General features: G+C 35.2%; 1 protein-coding gene and 1 long non-coding RNA gene across 4 annotated transcripts in view; one reads left to right on the forward strand and one right to left on the reverse strand.

Moving 5' to 3' along the window:
* Positions 1-19,736, forward strand: part of LOC140517760 (uncharacterized) — a 31,149-nt gene extending 11,413 nt beyond the window's left edge. The window contains exons 3-6 of the long non-coding RNA XR_011971744.1: positions 478-510; positions 13,838-13,970; positions 18,711-18,825; positions 19,499-19,736. This is a non-coding gene — a long non-coding RNA (uncharacterized lncRNA). The remainder of the gene's footprint in view (positions 1-477; positions 511-13,837; positions 13,971-18,710; positions 18,826-19,498) is intronic.
* Positions 3,413-24,289, reverse strand: part of TOGARAM1 (TOG array regulator of axonemal microtubules 1) — a 108,629-nt gene continuing 87,752 nt past the window's right edge. The window contains exons 13-22 of one of the 3 annotated variants that reach the window (XM_072629267.1): positions 23,518-23,671; positions 19,505-19,610; positions 18,541-18,776; positions 18,000-18,158; positions 15,621-15,747; positions 13,873-13,949; positions 6,772-6,958; positions 5,535-5,754; positions 5,202-5,288; positions 3,413-4,592 (exon numbers count right to left, since the gene is read on the reverse strand). In XM_072629267.1, the coding sequence (XP_072485368.1) occupies positions 4,339-4,592; positions 5,202-5,288; positions 5,535-5,754; positions 6,772-6,958; positions 13,873-13,949; positions 15,621-15,747; positions 18,000-18,158; positions 18,541-18,776; positions 19,505-19,610; positions 23,518-23,671 (1,607 nt within the window). In that variant the 3' untranslated portion in view covers positions 3,413-4,338. Of the gene's footprint in view, positions 4,593-5,201; positions 5,289-5,534; positions 5,755-6,771; positions 6,959-13,830; positions 13,950-15,620; positions 15,748-17,669; positions 17,757-17,999; positions 18,159-18,540; positions 18,777-19,504; positions 19,611-23,517; positions 23,672-24,289 lie in introns of those variants that run through there. The other 2 variants (XM_072629266.1, XM_072629268.1) reach the window with 2 other exon arrangements.

The raw sequence follows: 24,289 nt of genomic DNA on the forward strand, positions 1-24,289 counted from the left end.
TCCAGGACTATCACTCTATCCACTGTGCTATCCAGTTGCCGTTTTCCAATTATCCCAGCACTTTTTAAAAATAATAAGTCCTTATCCTGTTCTTGGGTTCATTGAACATTATTTATGTTGCAGTGCTTTTTAATTTATTGACTTTTTTACTTTTAGTGTGTTCACAGAAAATGAGAACCCCAAGCAGGGTCTTAATAGCAAAGTTATAATTATCTCTAAATGAAGTTGGTCAAAGCTTTTCTAGAATTTTCAAAACATAAAACAAAATGTAATACAAACCATTGCATCTGAAGATTTTTCTCTATTCTTGAAGATGACTGGAAAAGTTTTGTCTGATGTAACCAAAAACATATTATAGTATAAACAGTAACTATTCCACTTATCGTTGCTTGGTTGAGTTTAAAAATACTCAGGATGACTGCAGTTTAATAAGAAATGTATAGAGTAGAAATAATTATAAATTTCACTTGCTTCTAGATATCAAGATATATTTTAATGCAAGAGTCACAGGTAAGATCACCTTTTTGATAATGGATAGTAACACTTCATTAAGATGGTAAAATCAGCATTAAATAATAAAGCCTACTTAACTTGTATTTCTACTTAGTCACTGAATAGTACAGCAACATGAGATAAGTGAAAAGTTCTTATGCTTAAATGAACTGACTATTTAAAAATTTTTAAACCTTTCAAAAAATCTTATCATTGAACTTTTTTTATCTGATTTGTAGCCTTTTAAACCTATAAAATCCTTACTTCATAAAATACATAATACATTTTCTTAAAAAAAAAAAAAAAGATCAGTTCCTTTACATAATTTCCTGTGACACAGCTTGGCATTTAATGCACCACTTGGATTTCCCCTTTGTGGCCCTTATTACTGTAGTTGATATATATATACATATATATATATTTTTATCTGTCCATCTGTTTCATATGTCCCTGGACTGACAAAGAAGCTTTAAATAAAGACACAAAATAACACCAAGAAAGATCACTGCTGGGGAAAAAAAGGAGGTACGAGGTCAAGAATGGTGTATAGCTGCGAAAGTAAGCACACAGGTTGTCAGTTATAGATTTCCTCACGTTCTTTGTTTCTCTTTCCTTCTCCTCCCTTCCTTCTTTCTTTTCTTTTTTTAGCATTAATAGGGTCTGAAATCTTTTCTCACACCTTAGGTATTTCCCTCTCCTTTAGATACCTTCACAAATCTTCTCTATATACAGTCCAATCTAGCCGTTTTTCTCATTTCAGTTCTTTTTTTAGGACACTTTCTAATTATTCTCATCTTTTTCATTTCTTTTTTCTGTTCGTAGTCTTTCCATTTCTATCTTTTAATGCCCTTGGGATCACATGTTCTTTAAACTGGTCATATCATGTACTGTTTCTGTCTGCTCTATGAGACAGTATTATTCATGATTATTTATCATATATTTTAAGTGGGTGTTGACTTTGGTAGCTGTCTCTGTTTGGCAAATAAATCAGATGTTTGCTCACTAAGGCATTTTCTAGGCTCTTTTAGGCTACTTCTTGTGGCAATTAATTTAAACTGGTTAAACTTCTGGATAAAATCATTCTAGTCTGGTGCAATGTCAGTTTTGTTGTCCATCTCCAATTTTTTATTTTCAGTTACTCATTTATAAGTTTGGGGTTCAATTATTTTAACTACACTCCATGTGTTTCCTTTGTTACTCTTTCGTTGTAAAAATTTACAAATTCTTTTGGTTAATAAGTTGATAGTGACTGTACATAACTCTCAATCATGTCTTTTCCGGTTAAAACAAAATTTGATTTGTATTTTTAGCTTTCACTAGATGACTTTGATGACTGCTGCTTTGTAATATGACTTGGAGTCTGAAAGTGCTACTCCCCCCTACCTCTTTTCATTATTTACCTTGATAGTATAGGTCTTTTATTTTTCAAAATGAATTTTATTATTTTATCTGGTAAAGGAGCCACCCTTTTATCTCTGGCATAAATTCAGTTTAGTCATGATGATTTCTTAGATGAGCCACTGTAGTTTGTTTGAAAGGATTTAGGTTTTGAATCAATAATCATTAATGATACTGGTCTGTACATAGATCTCTTGTACTTTATCTTTCCTTTATTTAAGGAATAGAACTGTATTTGTTTCGTAAAAAGAATCTAGTAGGGTGCTTTCTTTTCTAATTTTTAAGAATAATTTGCATAGTATTGATACTAATTATTCATTAAAAGTTTGATTGGATTCTCCAGTGAATCCATCAGGGTTGAGTCATTCCCCACACTGCCCCCTTCCTCCTTTTGGTAGTTCCCTTACAGCAATTTCTATTTCTTATTCTGAGGTTGGATTACTTACTTAAGACCTCTAATTGATCTTCTTTTAGTTAAGCTATTTTTGAAAGTGTTCTATTTCTATTGTGCTCTCAGTTTTGTTAGCACATAACTATGCATAGCAGATTCTTATAACTTTTGGTTTTGTTACAATTTCATTTTGTTCATCTGCTATTTTGTTGGTTTGTTGATTTCCTGCCCTCTTTTTAGTCAGATTGGCTAAATGTTTATCAATTTTTCTGGTCTTTCCAATGAATCAGCTTCTAGTTTTACTTCTAATTTCTATAGCTTTTTTTGGTTTCCAGAGCAGCTAAAGTAATCCTATGGGAAAATTTGATTCCTACAAACATATATTATTTTAAAAAAAACAGAAAATGAGAAAATTGATGGACTGAATATGTATTAAAAAAATAGAAAGCCAACAAATAAACTGAAAATAAACAAGGGTAATATTAAAAAAAATACTAGAGGAGAAATAAATTAACACTTTTTTTTTTAACATTAAAATGTCTAATGGCTGAAATTGTACCCTACTCCCACCCCAACTCCTGATTTGATTGGCCAGAACTGCCTTAACAGATGTGCTATAAAGCAAAGGATGTGCTATAAAACAACAAATATGTCAAATACTATGTTACAAAAATTCAATTAGGTGCTGCCATTGTCTCCAGAACTACAAAGACTAGCAACTCAGCTAGAGATTCTAAGCCTTGAACTGATCCAAAGTCGTGTCTCTAGAGAGAGGTAAATTGGATTTCATGACAGCTACCTATAGAGGAATTCTTTAGCTGAGGATTGTCTCTTGAGCAAAAGACCATCATTCTAGATGACAGGGCACACACTCTTCTATAGTTGTATATTTGTTTTTACTATAGTCCTATTTTTATAGTATTAGTAGTTTTCTACCATCACATGGGCAATATTTGCTTTACTATTAAGTACATCTGTATACTTTTTCAGTCCTGAATGTTTTGGGGATTTGAAGATATCTACTCATTACTTTTAACATTGGAAACCAAAAAAAGAGTTAATGAACCTCAAGACAAATATTTGACTATTTTTCCATTTTTGGGGGGAGGGAAAAACAACACCTCACACATCTACAGAAATAAATCCCTTTATTTTATAACATTCCTTTTCCTTTTTAAACTGTAGTACAGTACTTGTAGCTGGATAACCTTGAGAAAATCTAGAAAAGACCTGGCACTATTATTGAAGATTATACAACAGGGCAGAGATATAATAATACCTTTATAAATGTTGGGCAGAGAAAATTTAGTGTTTTCACAGAAAGATAGGGAAGTTATTATTCAACATGTTTTCTTAATAAACGTGTACTTTAAAATATTTGAAAATCTGTTTCCTAAAACTTTGTCATCATGCTTTATTATAAGTTATTTAAATCTTACAGTTACATAGATGATAATGCCCAATAGTTAAGCAAATATATTACATCAACATATCAGCAATAGCAAGCTAATACTGCACAATCATATTGGTGGACTGATTTAAGAAATACAGATTTCTTTACAAGGAGCAAACAAATCCCTCTTTGTAGTACATATATTTCAGTGACTTTTTTTTCCACTTTTGTAAAATAAGGTTAAGTAATAAGACATATCAGAACATGATTACATAATAAAAAGTATATTTTTAATTACAAATCTAATTGTACATATAGGGCAACATACTGACTGTAGTTTCTACAGAGGAGTGCAAATGAGCAGGACTTTGCTTATAAATGTTAAAGATGGATTCATTCCATGTGTTCTCAGACAGAATCTGTGAGTGTTATACTGAATGTTTCATGTGTGTCAGAGGTTTGATCATGAGTGGTAGTGCTAGTATGACACAGGTGTGCTTTACAAATTGTCAAAAGCTGCCATTCTAGATAGTTTCTAAATAATAAGGATAGGTACTGTGACAATTTAAATTTTTAAAAAGGCTCCATCTGTCTTTATGTAAACAGGTATTTTTAGCCTATCTTACTGCATTATACATTAATGGAGTAACATACATAGTTCATTTTAAGTTGTCATTTCAAGCAATTCTTCTAAATTCTTTTTAATCTGTGGTGGCTGAGATGTAGCCTGGTTTAGTAGATTTTGACCCATTTGTGCAAAAAGAGCTTTTGATAATTTAGCTGTGGCTGTTCGGATATTCCCTCCAGCTCCAGGTAGTGAGCCACTATTTGTCATGTTGCCTAATAGGTGCCAGAGGACAGCCAACACCTTCTGTTCTATAGCATGAGGTTTCCTTTGATAGAGATCCATAACAAGATCTGAAATGCAATAATATGGCACGAGTAACTATCTATTGTAATTCAGTTCATTTTAATTAAAAACATCTAAAATACAACTCACTCCAATATAAAACAGGCACAGAAAAGTGTTATAAAAATTTCCTAAAGAATGAAAATAAAATATTGAGTCTAACAATTTTAAAATCTGCAACAGAATAAAACATACCACAACATTTGGCATAATAAATTATTTCAGGAAGAATAAGAATGAAGGAACCAAATCCTAACTTCACTCTGAGATCCTCCTTTCCAAATGAAAATTGCATTCCATTGCAAAGAAATAAAGCTATATTCTAAATTATAGGCCATAATGATAAAAATACTGAGAGGGCATATTTTCTGTTTTATAGATAATTTGTTTTTAAGGGCTTCTTTTATGACCTTCCTTTTTTAAAAAAAAGCAGTATTAGGAAGACAGAAAACATTAAAAATGCTTTGTAAAGTTCTAAAGAGTCTTATTGGGGTACACAGCATGGCTTGTTTTAACTTTAAGGCAAAATGATACTGAATCAGGTAGGTTTCTTAATACTGATTACCAATTTGTAAGCAGCTAAAAATTCCTATCATCAGAAAATTCAACATATTTACCAGCAAGCTTTTCAGTCATATCCTGTTTTGCTTTTCCATTTAAAAACTGTGCTTTTGTACAGAAAGGCTGTAGAAGTAGGTAATTGTCTAAATTAAAGGGGATAAAAGAGAAATTGAATATAGTTATAGAATGTTAACTTTTCATTAAAAGACAGAAATATATTTACTTCTAGAATGCAGATATATTTGAAAAGTTTACACAGTGACAAAACCAGGTAATTAAAGTTCTTTACTAGATGAAATGTGCTTAAAGAAATTGAGAAATAAGAGTAGGAACATTTTCTCAAGTATAAATGTAAACTCTTCTTTAGTTTTAAAGTGAAAATTTCTTACCAATATGCTGACTCAGAGCATGAATAACATTTGTAGCAGCAGTATAAATTCCTGGATTCTTGGAATTTAGATTATTATCCACTATTGCTGGAATGAGCATGTTGATTACAGGTGATAAGTTATCTCTGAGCAAAGGAATCATTTTATGCATTGTTTCCAGAGCTATTAGATTTACTTTACTATTTGAGTCATGGAGTCGAGATTTAAAAGCATCAAAGATCTGAAAATAAATGAGTTAATGATACTGAATGAGACAAGAAAAAAATTTATGCTAGTACTAAACTAGACCTAATTTTCTTGTTCAGTCATTTCAGCAGTGTCACACAAGGTTAATATATGTCAAGTGTTTTGCAGACTCTCAGATATTGTATTTGTTGTTGTTTCAGTTGTGTTTGACTCTTTCTGAACTCATTTGGGGTTTTCTTAGCAGAGGTACTAGAGTGGTTTTCCATTTCCTTCTCCAGCTCATTCTACAGATGAGGAAGTGAGAACAAATAGGGTTAAGTGACTTGCCCAGGGTTACACTGCTAATAAGTGTCTGAAGCTAGATTTGAACTCCAGCCTTCTTGAATCCAGGCCTGGAACTCTATCTACTGTGCCACTTAGCTGCCCATGACATAGTAATAAGCTATTAGTGAGCTGTATAAATATTAAAGATCTGCATTAAAAAGCTGTCTTTTTGAGTCCTTTATGCAAAAGAAAAAAAGCTTTATAAGTCACTCTTTGAGTATTACAATTCCATTAAGATCATACACTGACTTTTAAATATTAAATTACTTTATTATATTAATCTAAAATAAGATGAATTAAATTTATTTCAAATGAAAGAACATGTAATGTTTTTACTCTGGTGTCATAAACTTTTACCTAAAATATAAATTTGCATAATATTCTAACAATGTCACAATGTTTAAATTCAAGTATTCCTGAATTAAGGTCGCTTACAAATTAACTTTAAAACCACATATAAAGAGCTTCCTTTTTCTGAGCAAATCAGACTTCTCCACATATTTCTATTTTTACTACAGACATTTTAAATTCATTTTACTGTGTTATTCTCTTCTAAATTAGGCTTACTTTCTAAGTCTTAATCTTCCCATTAGCTCTAATTTTTATGGTCTCAAAACAAAATTAAATGTGATAAAATTATCAAGTTACATATTTTAAATTTATTTATTCACCTACATAGAGAAGGAGTGAGGCTTATCTACTGCAAATAATTTTTATATACTATTACCTTTACAATGTTTCCAACAACAAGTTCTTGATTGTTTTCAGTGTCTGATAAAAGCTGTTTGATCCCATTAATTCGATCTCGGAAGTCTTTTGCATTTAATAAACCTGTTATGACCTTAATATATTCAGCACTTTCTAAAGAACTGCGGGGAACAATTTTTCTTATTTCACGTATGTCTATAATCTCCCTAATGAGAAAGAAGAGAAGAATATTTAGCATACTTAATTTCCTGGAAAGTCACCTACCACAGTAACAAATATATATTATAAAAAATTATATTTCCAAGATTCTCAAAATTTTCTACTGTTTGTTCCATTGGTCTCAGGGAAGAAATTCCTTTTGAGGCTTCTTTAGTTTATTAGAACTCATAAGTCCTTTTAAAAGATGGAAGGTAGAATTCTCACCCGCTTTGCCCCCTAAAAGGCCGGCAAAATATTAAATGAGGAATTTTTTCAAAAACATAATCTACTGCAGCCAAGACTTTTTAGCAGTATACTATTTTCTACACTGTGACTAAATAGGAATAACTAATCATAAAACAATCCTACAGGCACTGATGACTTTGGCAAAAAAATGTTTTCATTTGGAGGAAACTGGTGGCAATGATTATCATAGCTGCCAAAGAAGTTACCTTTAAGTTTCTCTTTAAGATGAGTATATCTATTTAAGCACAAATAAACATATGGCTATTTCCAAAGGCAAGTAATTTTTAAAAATGACTTCTAATATTTTGTTTGATATTATCTAACTTTGTATTCTCTTCTTCCTTCTACCTAGAAAGTCATCCATTATAACAAAGATTTTTTTTAAAGAAAAAATAAGAAAAAAATTTCATCAAAACCAATTAATATATTAAAATAATCTGACATTCAGTGCAATGTTCCATACCTGTGGACTCCCCACCTTTGCAAGAGTAGGGTGAGGTATCTTTCTATATCTCTTCTCTGTGACCAAGCTTCTTCTTTGTAATTTGACACTATTAATTCTAGATAATTTTATGGTAGTTTTTTCCCTTAGATTTACATTGTTGTAGTTATTATTTATATTGTTTTCTTGGCTCTGTTTACTTCACTTAGCATCAATTCACGTAAGTCTTTCCATGATTCTCGGCATTCATCATATTTTTTTGTTTCTTTTGTATTGTTGTGGAATTCATGTACTACATATTATTTAGCTGTTCCACAATCAGTGGACATATACTTTGTTTCCACAAAAGTACTGCTATAAGTATTCTGGGGTATATGGAGCCTTTCTTTTTGTCAATGATTTCCTTAGGGTATGTATATCTAGCAGTGGAATCCAAACAGAAGTGATTAAATGAGTCCCCACAGACTTCTTTTAATGATGGATGGCAGTTTGGTGAAGTCTATGGCCTCTTTGAAGAATAAGAAATGGAAGGAAATGTTAAATTTCAGTTAGATGTTACTGAAAATAAAGATGTATTTTTTTTTTCTCATCCAGTTTCACAGACTGCTTGAAATCTATCTGTGGGCCTCTTGGACCCAGGATTAAGAACTTCAGCTGCACGCTGTAAAATTCTCCAGATGCTCCTATTTATGGATTACATTGTACTAAGTATATGAAGTCCCAGAAAATTATAGAGCCTTCTACGCTGGCCTCTTCTCAATCCTCATTCTTTTTTATCTCTCTGCAGTTTCTGAGGCTGTTGATCACTTTTTTCTCCTTGATATAGTCTTCTCTCTAGGTTTTTGAGACTACTCTCCCCTGGATCTCCCCCTACCTCTCTGACTATTCCTTTTGTGACTCCTTTGCTGGATCTCAATCTAGATCATGCCACTTAACCATGGGCTCTGTCCTGGGCCCTTCTCCTCCCCTCCCCATCCTAATTCTCTTAGTGTTGTTATAAGTTCCTATGGATTCAATTAGCATCTCTATGCTGTTGGTTCTCTAATCAACTTATCTAGTCCTAACCTTTTTGTTGACTTTGTCTCACATTTCCAACTGACTATTAGACATCTTTAACAGAATGTCTCGTAGATATCTTAAACTCAACAAATTAAAAAACTCATTGCCCAAATTCTCCCCAGTTTCAAACTACTTTATTACTGTTAAGGGTACCACATCCTCCCATTCCCCCATGCTTACCAGTCAGGTGTCATTTTCAACTCCTCAGTACTTCTTACTGCCGCGCCCTCCCCTCCCATCTAATCTGTGGCCAAAGTTTGCCAGTTTCACCTTTGCAACATCTCTCAAATACACCCCCATCTCTCCTCTGATACTGCCCCCACCCTGGTACAGGCCCTCTTCTCCTAACTTTTGGACTATGGTCTGCTCATTGGTCTGGGGCCACAAAGCTCTCCTCAACTCTAGTCCATACTCCATTCCACCACCAAAGTGATTTTCCTAAAGCACAGATCCATGATGCTCCCCCACATCCCTTAATAAAGTACAACAGTTTTCTATCACCTCCAAGATCAAATACAAAATCCTCTGGCATCCAAAACCCTTCATAACTTAAGTCCTCCTCTACATTCTGGTTCTCTTAACCTCTTTCTCCCAAATATTCTTCATCTCAGTGACACTGGCTTCCTTGTTAAGTCTTGAACAAGATACTCCATTTCCCACCTTCTGGCATTTCCACTGGCTGTTCCCTATGCCTGTAATTTTATTCCTCTTCATCTCCCTATCAGCTTCCTTTAAGTCTGAGGCAGAAATCGCACCTACAAGAAACTTTTCCTAAACCTTCTTAATTCTAGTTCCTTCCTTCTGTTGATTATTTCCAATTTATCCTGTATATAGCTTGTGTTTACATAGTTGTTTGCATGCTGTCTCCAGGTTGGGAACTCCTTGAGGGCAGGGATTATCTTTTGCCCTTCTATGTATATCCCCAGTGTTTGCTTAGCACATTGCCGGGTACACATAAGAAATGTTTATTGAATGAGTATTCTCATGAAAATTTTTATATAGCTAGAAAAAGGTAGATGGGTTACTAGCTATATTGTCTGCATTGCCATTTTTTGGGTAGTGATGAGGTCAAGATTTTTACCATGCCTTTGGTATCTTCTCCTCTCCTTCAGATAAGATCTGAATTGATCTTCAATGCTTTCACAATTATTTTGCCTCTTTCATGTACCTCCTCAACATACCCTAGTCTAGGCCTACTGCTGACCTCAGCTTTGTCCTTCCTGTAAGGACAGTAAGTTCTCCCTCCTCAGTAAGTTCATCTAGGATGGTGATGTTTAAGGAATACAGATGCAGTGGTTCCATTGTCTCTGATAAAAATAATTTGATATAAAATCCTTTAAAGATCTTTTCCAACTTTGTCCTTTTGCTATCTTTTAATTTGTTCACTCCTGCATGATCTCTGGATGATTTTGCTTAGTTTGGTCTCTTGCTAAGGTTTCTTGAGACTGACTACACTGCATTACTTCTTTCTGAGAAATACTTCTCAAATTTTTCCATTATTCTTCCTTATAAGATTTTACACATGAATTTATACTCTAAACTACTATTATCCTTGCCTGCTACAAATTATAATCACTATTGATATCCTTTATCATGAGGCAGCTAGGTACCTCACCAAATACAGCCAGGATTTGGATTTGGATTTGGAGTCAGGAAGACCTAAGTTCAAATCCAGCCTCAAATACTTACAAGCTGTAAGTCACTTAACCTGTTGCCTCAGTTTCCTCGGCTATAAAATGAGTATAATAACAACAACTTTTTCATAGGTTGTTAAGATAATAGGTAATATTTGTAAATCATTTAGCATAGTGTTGGGCATATGTATATATATATATAAATAAATGCTTATTCCTTTCCCCTTTCATCTACCCATAATATTTTTTTACATCCATAATTTGTTTCAACAGGTCAGGTTAGAGTTGTTTTAAATGTATACTCTTCTTCCACCTTCATTTTTATTCTTGCTGCTAGCCTTTTATTAATTCTAATCTTTGTTTTAACAAGTCAACAGTAAGACTATACAATCATTTCCTGTCAAAATAGAACTAATTTCATTTTTTGTGATATTATTTGGTGTTTGTCATGCCTGGTGCCTTTTGATTTTTTTTTCCTCAAAAGAAAATTGTCATTATTACATGAATAAGGTTCCTGTGATGTTTGTAAGTCTTGGTTTCTTTCATTACTTACTCATGAATCATTTTAAAATAAATTGCTATTCCTTCCTTTACGGTGAAGTAATCAAGTATTAGAGTATGTATTGACTTAATTTTAAGTTGATTTAACTGTAAAGGGGGCATCCACATTGATGAAATCACAAGTATTTAAAGTACTGAAGTATGCCTATACAAATGTGTATTAAAAAAAAAGCTATTGTGCCCCACAAAGAGCTACTGGCAATGAATATCTTTCTCTAAAACTGTACTTAGAACCATTTTTTTTTTTTTGCTAAGCAACCTGAGTTGGTAAATGTGCAATTTGGGTATCATAAGACTATAAAATATAAATGTTTCTTTTTTTAAGATAAATTATTCTGGTCCCTGTTGAATAATTTAGACATAGTTATTCATGTGGGTGTGTCTGTGTGTCTGTGTCTATCTACCTTGAAGACAAATCTGTTTCTCCTCAGAAAGGATTTAGTGATAGTTCAGACTGTATTTCTTCTCCCATAGCTCTCTATGTGACCTGCTACCCAAAATTCTCCTAACATCGTGCACCAAAAGCTAGAGGCATCCTCAGCAATTAGAATAAGCCCATATATGACCATTTCCTCAGCTGTGATTCTGACTATCCTACCACTAGGACCCCTTGTGACCCAGTGGTCACTGGCCCAACAAAGAAATCAATGATGAGTCTATTTTGTATCTTTTGTCAAGGAAGATGTTAATAATAGAAACATCAATTTCCTGAGTATTTGGACCCATAGTGTCTCCCATCCTTCCTATATGGTAATCTACTTCTTCACTTCTCTAGTTAGAAATAGATACATATTTTAACTTTGTATATATTTTACATTTATTTATATACATATATACATATTATTTGCTCTAATCAAATAAGTTCTTCCAACACTTAACATGGTGTCTGTCACATAGTAGGGGCTTAATACATATTTGTTTACTGATTATCTTGTGGGTCTAAAGCAGTTCTTCACCAAATTCCTCTACTTGTTCTTCCTTTGAAATTGCTATAAAAGCTTTAATTATTTTCATGGTGGTTTTTTGGTAAATACTTGTAACAAGGATTTCAATACTAGATGAACAAATGTTCCTTGCTGTCTCTGGTCAACAAACTCCTTCTCCATCAACTGGCTGCTTCTTCATGTTACTTATGTCAACAATGTCAAGACTGATAAGAATGAAGTTCCTCTGTTGGTCACTGGACAAGGCTATCATATTTTACAGTATTAATAGCTAAGTTAATATTTGTAGATGACCCCAAAACTATGCAATTCTCTGCTACTCTGCAACTGTCAACTGCAAAAGCAGAAAGATTGAGTTGTATTTCTGTTTCATGGGTTGTGATAGTCAAAGAATTCACTAAATGACCAGCCTGCTGGCGATTTCTCTGTTTAATGAGACTGGTTCTTGGAGATCAAGTCTAGCCTGTTCCCAGAAACACACCTGAAACCCTTCCAGTATATGATGAACCTATCTAATTTTGTACCCTGCTATCAAGAGTCCAGTCACCCCCACAAAACAACAGGGCAATGAAGTAAGACTTTGTGTTATGTTATTTAAGCTTAAATAGGTCATTTGTAGAACTAAAAAGGCACATTCATAAAACTATCCTTTTTTTTTTGCAGTCTCTTTGGGTATTAATTTTTTGAATTTTGAATTTGAATACTAAAAAAAATCCTTGTTGAACACAATGTTTTCTCCAGTGGTCCCATAAAAATAGTACTATAGTGCAAATAATGGAATACATCACAAAACATGCCTTTTCATGTTGTCTTAGAATGGGGGCAGAGTCAAGATGGCAGAGTAACAGCATGCACTTTTTAGAGTGCTCCCTCTAAGCCCAGTCAAATATCTATAAAAAATGGCTCTAAACAAATTCTGGAGCTGCAGAACACACAGAATGATGGAGTGAAGCAAATCTCCAGCCCAAGACAGCCTGGAAGGTTGCCAGGAAGTCCCTATCATGCCATGCAGGGACAGAGCAAAGGGCACAGTCCAGCACGGGCCCCACCAGCACAGACAGGACCTGAGCAGGCCTTGGGGAGACTGACTCTCTCATACCTGTGGTGGATTCCAGACTTCATGATCCTAAAACGTTGAGGAAAAATTGGAAGGTCAGTGGGAAAAGCCTGTGGGACCAGTGCAGGAGAGTGGAGTGGTCTGGCTCCAGCCCCAGGGCTGCAGAGGGGGAAGGGGTCGAGGAAACTTGCAGCAGCCACAGCAGCAGCAGCGGCAGAGACAGCTACTGTGCCTACCCTAGGCATACAGATTGTGAGGGAATCAAGTGGCTGACAGTATACCCCCCACTTCCACTGGAAGCAGAGATCTACTTTGAGAAAGAGCTCGGAAGTCAAGTAAATGGCTGGGAAAATGAGCAAAAATGGAAAAAAGAATCAGACTATAGAATCTTACTTTGGTGACAAGGAAGACCAAAACATGCAAACAGAAGAAAACAAAGTCAAAATTCCTCCATCCAAAGTCTCCAAGAAAAATATGAATTGGTCTCAGGCCATGGAAGAGCTCAAAAAGGATTTTGAAAATCAAGTAAGAGAAGTAGAGCAAAAATTGGGAAATGAGAGTGATTCAACAATATAATTTTACAACTATCAAAAAGAACACAATACTTTCTTAAAGATTAAAAAAACCCTTGGGGTCTAATTTAGACTTACTGTAGTCTTACTATATCAAGCTTTAAGCTATGTAAAAATAGAACAACAAAATATTTTACCAGTAGATTTGTTTTAAAAATCTAACCAAGGTTTAACTACTTGGTGACAATAAGCATGCTGTAAATATACAACTGCCTTATTACTTCACATTTTGTGCATAATACTTAAACTTTTGATATTCGATATTTCCAGTTCTTTTGGGGGTAAACAGTTCAAGAAAAAAGTCAAAGGAATTATTTCCACAGAGTAATTAATCAAATTATATGATATATATCAAATGATCCTGCCTTTCAGATGGATTGAGAACATCTCTAGAAACAGAGGATGACCTTGTACTTCCAACACTTCCAGCATGAGAACGTCTTCCTTTGGCTGATGGAGTATCTAATGGTATCTCTCCTAATCCCTGAAAGTGAAAAAAAAAAAAGTTGAGTGTTATAATAGATAATTAAAATCATAGAACCAGTAAATTAAAGATAACACAAATTTTTCATAGTGGTTATTACAGTGCTATTTTAATAATGTTAATAATCTACCATGTATATACTTTTAAGGTATCATTACCAGGTGATCCTTGCAAATCAGCAGCAAATTACTATTTCACAATGTATGTGAACATGAAATAAACTACTGAGTCTGTGACATAAGCAGTTTATGATTCTAAATAACCCAGTAGCTTGTTCACCACTAAGCTGATCTCTAAGACAGCTTGTCCCGTTACAGCCACAGCAGTTAATATAATACCTGAAAGGAACAAATGCTACATTTTAAAAGACATTTTTAAAAGTCCTATCTCTAAATTTAATACTTATTCACCCTTGCAACTCCACAAAATAAACAGTATGACAACATTCTTTCAAAGACAAACTCTGTGTGCATAATTTCCATACTACCAATTTGCTTCTTTAAATCCTAAATCATCAGTTTAGATCTGGAAGGGGACTTTAAACTAGGTCTAGAGAGGCTAAGTGACCTTCCCAAAGTCACACAGGTAAATGACATTAAATGCACATGTGTGTACACAAATATATGGCATGGTTTTCTTGATAATGATACTTGGAATAATTCTATAAATAGAAATGCTTCATTTATTAAAAAGAATAGATCTTTGCTTGGAGTAGAGATCTAAATACTAGAATCTTCAAGTTTAATAAAGAATGGGGATGGGGGTTGGAAAAAACATGTAAACCCTTTCCAGCTCTAAAATTCTATGACTCTATGACTAGTGTGGTTTAGTGGACAGAAAGGTTGCTTTGAGGTAGGAAGACCTGAGTTCAATCTTTCCTCTGATGCACGCTGGCTCTGTGACCCTTAACCTTTCAGTACTCTATGCAGCTCTCAGAGACTATAGTTTCAGATAAGGTGCTGAGATGCACTAGTAAAGTGTAGTTTTCTCACCTAAGAGTACTCGACACCAATGAAATCACAAGTGTAGTCCATAGCACTATGCCTATCCTCTGGCTACCACAGATTTTTAAGTGTCACAGAGTCTCAGAGTTATAATGGACCTCAGCAGCCATTTAGTCCAATCTATAGCCAAAAAAGAATTCTCTTCTAAAACTGACCCTACGAATTGACATCCAGCTTTTGCTTTAAGTTCTCCAAAGATATGAAAACCACTATGCCCCAAGATGGCCCACTCCACCTTTGGACACCTCCTACTGTTTATCATAAGCTTGAGTGAATGTGTGTTTTCTTTTGTTTTTTGTTTGCAACTTTCATCAATTAGTGTTGGTCCTGCCCTCCTTATATTTCCTAAAGTTACCAGTAAAGATATTCTCAGTGATAATAATTCAAGCTATTACTAAATTAAACATATTTTTGAGTAAATTAGTATGGCATCTATTCTGCCATTATGAGGCTAGCTATTATCTAGAAAAGCTCTACCACATAAGAAGAGATTTCATTATACAAGGAATATTGCATTTCAGGAGCTCTGCTGCTGAAGGAGCGGTTACCCTAAGGTAACATGGTGGAAAAAGAAATAGAAAATAATTATTTCCATTCTTAATTTTTCACCACAAGTGAAAAATCTTCAGTTTCTAAATTGTTCATTAAATCCCAATCTTTCACATACCTTTTGACGTAAGTTTTTAACAGATTCTTTAATATAAAGCAAATCTTTACATGGGACATATTTTTCAAGCATTTTGTCAAAATTAGGATGGGACATCAGGAGGAACAGTATCTTTCGACCATAATACCTGCAAATATGTAAGAAATATTTCTCTCATTTAGAGTCAAGTTCTTTAAGAATTTGTATTATCAGCTGCAATTCTTAGTTCAACCCCAAAAAACCCACTTGCTGTTATCAATTTAAACAGATTGGAAAGCACTGTATCTTAATATTTTGTGGTCAGTTGGCTCCAGATCATAGTCTAGATGAACGGCCAACTGTTCTGCTCAATCCTGTACCTATAGGAATCTTGCTTTCTAACACTGGCTGACCTTCAACAAAACTGTGAAGCAGGTCAAGTGTATCTTTGGCATTTGTTTCAATGCCCAGTAATCTGACTGCCAACCACCTACTTGGAGCTTCTGACTTGGCTGCCTCATTGAAGCTTGACATCTTAAGTAGGAACACTATAATTTGATTTTTTTCTTTCTCAACCCACCCTCACTGAAAACTTACCTGTCCTATGTGTACCTATCTCTCAGGAACTTGTTCTTTGCTTTCTAGGGATACAGTTACCTAGTTGCATTAAATCTATATTAATGTTGATAATGTAAGTGCTTCTCTTCTCCCAGGTAAAATATGTGAATTTTAGTAACAATTTTCTAGAAATAATACTTTATAGAAATGACTCTCATAGTGTAAATTTCATATGCCATAGTTAAGCAGTAAGGGGCAAGGGTTGGAGGCCTGAAACGAAGTGATAACCTTCAATTTCTACCAAGTAGAGAGTTGCCTTTTCTGCCAAAGTGCTGGGCTGACCCTGATATGCATTCCAATGGATTTTCCCCTTTTGTCTCCACTTCCAGGTATGGGTGTATAATTTTGGGGGAGGAAGAAGAGATAAATTAAAGAGGAGGTCTTAGAAGGTCTAAGCAAATCTCTCAAAAGACACAGATGCTCTTCCCTAAGCACAAAGTGGTTATGAAGAAAACAGGAATATGTGGGGAAAACAAACATTATTCCTTAATTCCAACTTTCCTAGAACCAGAATATGGCTCACGACCCAGATGACCAGTCCCTAAGCAGTTACAAGTTTCTTGGAGACAAGTCTGGTACTTAAATCTCTACTGGAGATCTAAGAATCACAACAGGGTCTAAAGAAAGATGTGAGACAGAAAAATATTGTAGTCCAGAAAGGCCAGTAAGCAGGTGATAAAGAGACATATGAAATGAAAAATATTCAATCTTAAATATTTAATTTTCACTATGGAATAATTTCAAAATTGCAAAGATGAGTAAAAAATTCTATGAAAAGTAAAATCCAATGATTGCCATTAAGGGAAGGTTAAGAAGTGTATCCCAAAAGAATTGTAGCTTCCTATAATAATATAGCAAGCTTCTATCATTCGTGAATTTATCCAAATCCTTCTGAATGTCACTCTCTGTATTACTTTAGGAGTAATCAGTTCCAAAAGTTTATTCACTGCTGTGTAAAATAGTACTTCTATGTCTAAAATATACCCCTTTGGTGTTTTAAAAGTTGTCTCTGTAATCACCTTATCAATTATTATTTTACAGATTTTGATTTTATTCCTTTTCAATCTTTATCTTTCTAGACCAAAAAATTCTATCTTAAAAAATCTATCTCCATATAGCAACCTTTTAATCCTGGTGATACCTTCTTTGGACATCCTTTACCTATGTCTTATTTTTCTTGAGGGAGAATTAAAAAATGCACACAGTATTCCAAACACGTTATGGCCCTGAACACTGGTAAGATAACATTTTCCCCCCTGTTCATCCTGATGACGTCTAGCATTTTGATGGCCTTTTAACTGCAGTAGCACGCTGGGCCTACGTCTACGAAGAACATTGTTCAATGATCCTTAAATCCTTTCTTGGATTGTAACTGATCACTTGAAGCCCATTATTCTGTAAGTATAATTTGGATTATGTTTCCCTAAATGCATTACCTTACATTTGCCCATAATGAAGTTCATCTGCCACTTTTCTGCCCACTCACACAGTCTCATGTCGTTTTCCTGAAGTTCATCCCTGTGACTTGGCATTTCACTACCCAGAAGTGCGTAGTGTCATCTGTAAATTTGGAGAATTCACTGTGCACTCCTTCTTCCAGATTACTTATAAAAATGTTAAACAAAATCAGTACCAGCACCAATCATGCGGGACCCCACTGCTGACACCTCTCCTTTCAGAGAAATGTCCATTTGGCCCTACCCTTTGTGTCTTACTTTTAAATCAGCCTCCTATTCATGCTAAAATATTCTCCCCAATCCCAGGTATTATTAGATTAAACTTATTATATGAGCACTGCCTTACCTAGTTTCTTGCGAGCTGTCTTGTGCAAATTTAGCAGCGGCTGGCAATATCCGGTCGGCCAGGTCTTTTGTTCCTGACAAAATCCGTTCTGGTTCCATTTGCTCCACGACATCAGATAAGTGCTGAGCTGTACATCTTCTTACTGCAATGTGTAAGTGGCTATAAGGAAATAACAGTTAAAATAAAACTAATCGATGAGATTAACTGTTTGCCAGAGTTGAGTCCTTAGAATAAACCACTAAATTGCTCTTAACCTTCTACCCCAGTCCTTCTAGGCTAAAAAAGGAAGCATGTATTAATGATATGGATTAGCTACTCCTGCACAAGTAGCAAGAAAAGATATTTATAATCAGTGTCTGGTTTAGCACAGAACCTAGCACATAGCAGGCACTTAATAAATGTTTATTAAATGGCTCAGACTGACATTTGTTTCTTTCTAAACCTCTGTAAATAATACTAAAATTTGCTTTCTTTCTCTACAGTCTGAACAGTATGAAATTCCATTTTAGCTAAACTTATTTCAATTTTTTATGAATATTACCTTTGTCCTCCATTTATTAGAGAACTAACTGCACGTGCTGGAGTTACATTATTAACCATGGCCTTCAATGCTTTGTCTACATCTTCTCTTATAAATGTGTTTGATTCACCAGTTTTATGCAAGAGAACTTTTACTGTGTTATCTATTTCTTGATCCATATTCTTTTTCAGATGAGTAAAGAGATCACCTAAACAGACCACAGCAGCACGAGAAACTCCAGAGCGTAAATTCTTCACCTAAAAATTTTAAAATCTTAAATAAGTATAATTCTTGCTAATTTATAAGGTAAATCAACAAAAGTATAAATCCTATTTTACCAATACTAACCAATCTCAGCATAAAACCCCTGTATTTCAAAAAGTATCAGTAACATTTTCACCTTCCTGTCCATAGTTGGGAACTGTTGCTTGCTGCACTAGGAAACTGGGCTTCTGACTGGTGAGAATTTATCATGCCCAGGGCAGACCCAGATTCACCACATGTTCCTATGCCTCTATCTGCATATCATCTCTAACATTCCAAATTCTTGCCCTGTGAAACTGGGCTTCTGACTGGAGAGCATAAGTCATATTTAGCCCAGACCCATACCCATACTGCTACTCCCTGGCCATTTTCATGCAATGCACTTACCCTTGCCCTTGCCCTTCCTACTCTGGCTCTATAAACAGTAATGAAATCACCACTCCTCCCTAGCTACCACTCCCCTAATGTGTTGTCTTTTCCTATTTGGGTATAAGTTTCTTCACAAGAGAGATTGTTCTCTTTGTTTGTATATGTTTCCCTAAAGCTTGGGAGAGTGCCTGGCACATGGTAAACATTGATAAATGCAAAGTTTTTTTAATTCATTTATTCAGTGAAAATGACCAAAACAGACAGAGGCTACATTACATAAGTGTACTGATTTTTAATGAGAAGTTAAATACTCATTTTAACTCTCTATTCAAATATATGTTTTTAGGATTACCTCTTGAACAACAGCAAAACTCGTTTCATGCAACTTTATAGTCAAGACATCAGAATGGAAAGCAGATAAACATCGTATAAAATTCAGCCCTTCAATTTTTTTTTCCCTATGGAAAAATAAACCAGTGTTAAAAGCATTGATTAAGAATGTTTAATCTCAACTGGATCTTAGATTCTAATGTATCTGTGAAATATAGCCAAAGAATAAAGGAATACTTTATTAAACTTGTAAAGGTAATTCGCTACCTCTTTTTGTGACAATATCAGATCAGGAATCTGATATGAAGAGTGTCTGCCTAAATTAATCTTCCTTTTATGATCAAAGAGGAATCCTAAAATTTGAATTCCAGTAACAAAAGAACATTGGGGACAAACAAGTTGACAATTTTTCTCTCAGTGGGAAATTATATTCTTGTTCTGCTATACGTAAGTATTCCTTTTGGAGTATTAGGGAAAGGAAAAAAATGGAAAGGAAGAAACAGGAAAGATAAACAAAAGTTAACGTAGGTCAATTTTACTGGATAACGGTAGGAATAAGGATACTGTCCTTAATATTTTGTAAGAACAATCCTTCTTAGGAGCATGGTACTCATATTTTAAAATTTCAACATGTAAAATATTACATGCTTAAGTAGCCTGTGCTTGTTTCCATTAGCAACCTAGTGCTATAGGACCTATATATGCCAAAAGATAAAGAGGTAATTAAAATTAAAGAAAATTAAAGATGGCTAAAATTAAAGCAAAAGATACATTAAAGATAATTAATAAGGGTAAAGGAAGTAAGTCTGAGAATTCTTTGTCTTTGTATCCCCAGTGCTTAGCACAATGCCTGGCATAAAAAGTGCTTAATAAATGTATATTGACTACTATTGATTAAATAAAATTTTCACATGGGAAATATTTTCTGAGGTAGGAATAGGTAGGAATAGCTGAGGTGGCTGTCCTCAACTAGTACCTTTGATGAGAACAGTGTTTTTTTTCTTCCCAAGTATTTAAACCTCTACAAAAAGATACTATTAATTTGTGTATTCTCCCTCCTATTACTTTCTGAGGGGAACAAAACATTTCATATTTTACTTTTAGATGGGTACTAACTAGGAGAGTGTGGAGACATCTTATCCTCAGTGGTTCAATGAGAAATTCCAGTACCGAGGGTAACCTCAGTTGTTGTCGTTGTCGTCATCATCATCATCATCACCACCTCACATTTACACAGCACTTTAAGGTTTGCCAAGCACTTTGCCTTATTTGAGCCTCAAATCAACCCTAGGAGGTAGATGCTTTTATTATCCCTATTTTATAGATGAGGAAATTGAGGCTGGGAGAGGTTAAGTAACTTGCCAAATGTCACAGAGCTAGTAAGTGTCTGAGAGCAGACTAGAACTCAGGTCTTCCTGGCTCCAGGTCTAACACTCCTGTGCCACCTCACTGTTTTTGTGTGTGTTTTGTATCTATGGGTGATTAGGGAGAAAGGGGTTATGAACAGAGGAGGCAGATGTACTTAGAGTGTGTGGGAGCCAGAGAACTTCACGATACAGCACAAATCAAGAAGTGATTTATTCTTTTTTTCATTGACAGGATTTAAGTAATTACATGTTAATGTAGATTAAACTTTAAAATGTGTTGTATAAAAAATTCTCTAGAAAGCCAGTTGTTAAAACATTTACCAACACACGGCTGTGTGTACCTGTGTGTGGCCATGAGAGCTGGAGAGGCTAAGAGACTGGGAGGCCAGGAGGCAGAGGCTGGGGTGAGCCAGGTACCAAACTTCTCTGGGAAGAGGGAAAGTAACTTGGAGACCCATCTATGACAGAAATGAGGATCTGGATAGAATGAAGCAAGCTTTGAAAAAGTGGAAGCACGTGTTAAGTGATGATGGTCCTAAATATGATTAAATATAGTTTGGCAAAAACTACCTTCTTTTATGATTAAGTAAAAGTAATGCATACCTATACCTATATATATATATATATATATATATATATATATATATATATATATACATATATACACACACATACACAAATGGATCTGTGATTTCTTTGATTCAAATTATAATCCCATCCATGCCTGTGCGCACCCTGTGAGGTTCTTGACCATGTCCTCTTATAAACTCACCACAGGAAGTTCAACTAATATGCTGGAATATGTCCTCATGAACTATGTCCTCCAATATAAGAGTACCAGTGCAGTCTACTACCTATTAACTTGTGATCTCTGGCTTTCATTATGTGTCCAGCCTACCTTTTCCTAACATACATTTTCCTGACATCTTTTACTTCTGTTTTTTGAGGTTCCTTGTTACTTTTATGTTGCTCATGCTTTATTAGGAATGGCAAGCCTCCACTGGAGGTACCTTTCAACTTGAAAGCTGCCAGGCCTAGAGGCCTGTGTGGGCTACCCAAGTCTTCTTACCTCACCTCCGAGGTCTTCGGTTGGCCAAAACCGGATGCTCATATGAGAGAAAGGACGTTCCAGAGTCGAACAAGGGTTGAGCTTTATTTCGGGGTCTCGGTTACAAGTGCAGGGGAGGTCTTCCTTAGGAGGAAGAGGGGGAGATTTCCTAAGGAGGCTAGGATCTTAAGGGATTGGAAGTAGAAGTACAAGCGGGGAGAGAGGGGGAGGGGAGAGAAGAAAGAAGAGAAGCGGAGCCTACTATCCTCTTGGCTCCTCACGTGCTAAGAGAGCTTTCAGGCTTCCTCAATCCTACTTAACCTTCAGCCGCATAGTTTGCATCTGAATACCGTGCTGTTAGGTAACTAGGTGTGCCCAGATCCGGGACAATCTCGAGGGCGGGGAGATCTCTCTCCCATCACGTTTCTCATGGGAAGAGGCGGAATTACTCGAGATAGCTCGGTTCACCTCGATTCCCTGCCGTTTCCTGGGGGGGTCTCGTGAGAGCTCTAAGATTTAGAAGCTCCCACCTTTACCCGCTCAAGACTGTCCACACGGAATTGAGCTTCCAATCCCAACAGAAAGCCACCCAATTTATGAATATCTTGTACATATCAAAGGGCAGTATGGTATAATGGACAGAGAGTAAGACTCAAGAGTCAAGAAGTTCAAGTCTGACCTCCTCTGTGCACTCATTTAATCTCTAAGTACTCCAGGAAATTATTTTAGATTATAAATCGTAGAACTGCTCCCAATCTGCACAGATAGATGGTATTCCATCACTGGGAGTTTCCTAACATCACAGATTTTGTCCAATCCCAAAACAAAGAGCAAACCTTCCCCATTATCAAGAATCAGTAATTAGTCACAACAGCAGCAGTAGCAGCTAGCATTTTATGTAGCACTTAAAGGTTTGCAAAGCATTTTATAAATATTATCTCATTTGATCTTTATAACAGTCCTGGGAGATTGGTGCTATTATTATCCACATTTTACAGATGAAGAAACTGAGGCAGAAAGAGGTTAAGTAACTTGCCCAAAGGTTACACATCTGATTTTTAGCTGAGGCTGAATTTGAAATTAAATCTTTTTTGATTGCAAGGCCAGCACTCTATATCCAATGGGCCAACTAGCTGTTTGCCACTATTTTACCTTTTGCATATACTGGGTGGGCAGCCAAAGTGGTGGTGGCAGTATGTGTTCATGCACACATGTGAATATATGTATCTACAACAATGTGACTGTTCCCTATTGTTCTGTCCATCACAGACAGCAGACTATGTGCTTTCCCTGTATTATCATTTCCACTTTTGGGGCAGTATATATCTTTCTGTAAAAGCAATGTTATAAAGGATTAGGTTTCTATATCAGCTAAAAATAGCTTATTTTAACAAGTACTAGGTGTACTATAACACTGAAAGCACTACTCTCAAAACACATTAATAATATTAGCATTCTTATATTAACTGCATTATGTTTCAGATACAACAAAAGCTGAAAGGTCTTGTGGCTGGCTGGCCTGGGTTCTTAAACACCACTGTACTAAGTTCTAAGCAAAAGAATTGCAAATTAACTTTTGGGACACAAAGGATTTGTAAACTGAGGTCTCAGTATACTTACCAGTCATCATCAGCTAAAAGTCTTAGGGCTTCTGTAAGTGCTACTTCTGGTCTGGAAAAAGGCCTCAGTTCAGATGGATCCATTATTTCTGGACTATGTGTGACAGATGGGATTCTTTCTTTGAATTGTGGTCTGGCCCCAGGAGACACTTCACCTATGAAGGCAAATCACATTAAATAATCATAGATCATCATGCCAACTTCATGAAATATTAAATAAGATAATATTTTCATCTAATTTTATTTTTTATTAAAGACAGAAAGCATTTTATTAACATTAATTTTAAACAAAATGATATAATCAAGTCAATAATAATGATGAGGATGATAGCTAATACTTATATAGAACCTACTGTGTGCCAGGCACTACGCTAAGCACTTTACAATTATTATCTCATTTGATCCTTAGAACAACTCTGGGAGGTGCTATTATTATCCCCATTTTAAGGATGAGGAAACTGAAGCAAGTGGGGTTAAGACACTTGACCATGGTCATGAAGCTAGCAAATGCCTGAGGTTGGATTTGGACTAAACTCTTCCTGACTCCAGGCCTGCCATTCTACCCACTGTGCCATCTAGTTGCCTCTCTAGGATAAAAACAATTTTAATCTTTATTTCTTATGGCTAAAACTATTTAGAAAATGATTAGTGAAAACTTTATGCCCTTGACATTTCTGATGCTGTAACATGTTCTTTTTTTTCAGGTGTTTGTCATGTTACACAAAAGTTTGGCTTCATTCATTTGTTGGCTTCACTTTAAAACTGAAGATAAC

Source organism: Notamacropus eugenii, chromosome 1 (genome assembly GCF_028372415.1).
Source record: "Notamacropus eugenii isolate mMacEug1 chromosome 1, mMacEug1.pri_v2, whole genome shotgun sequence".
NCBI classification, from domain to species: domain Eukaryota; kingdom Metazoa; phylum Chordata; class Mammalia; order Diprotodontia; family Macropodidae; genus Notamacropus; species Notamacropus eugenii.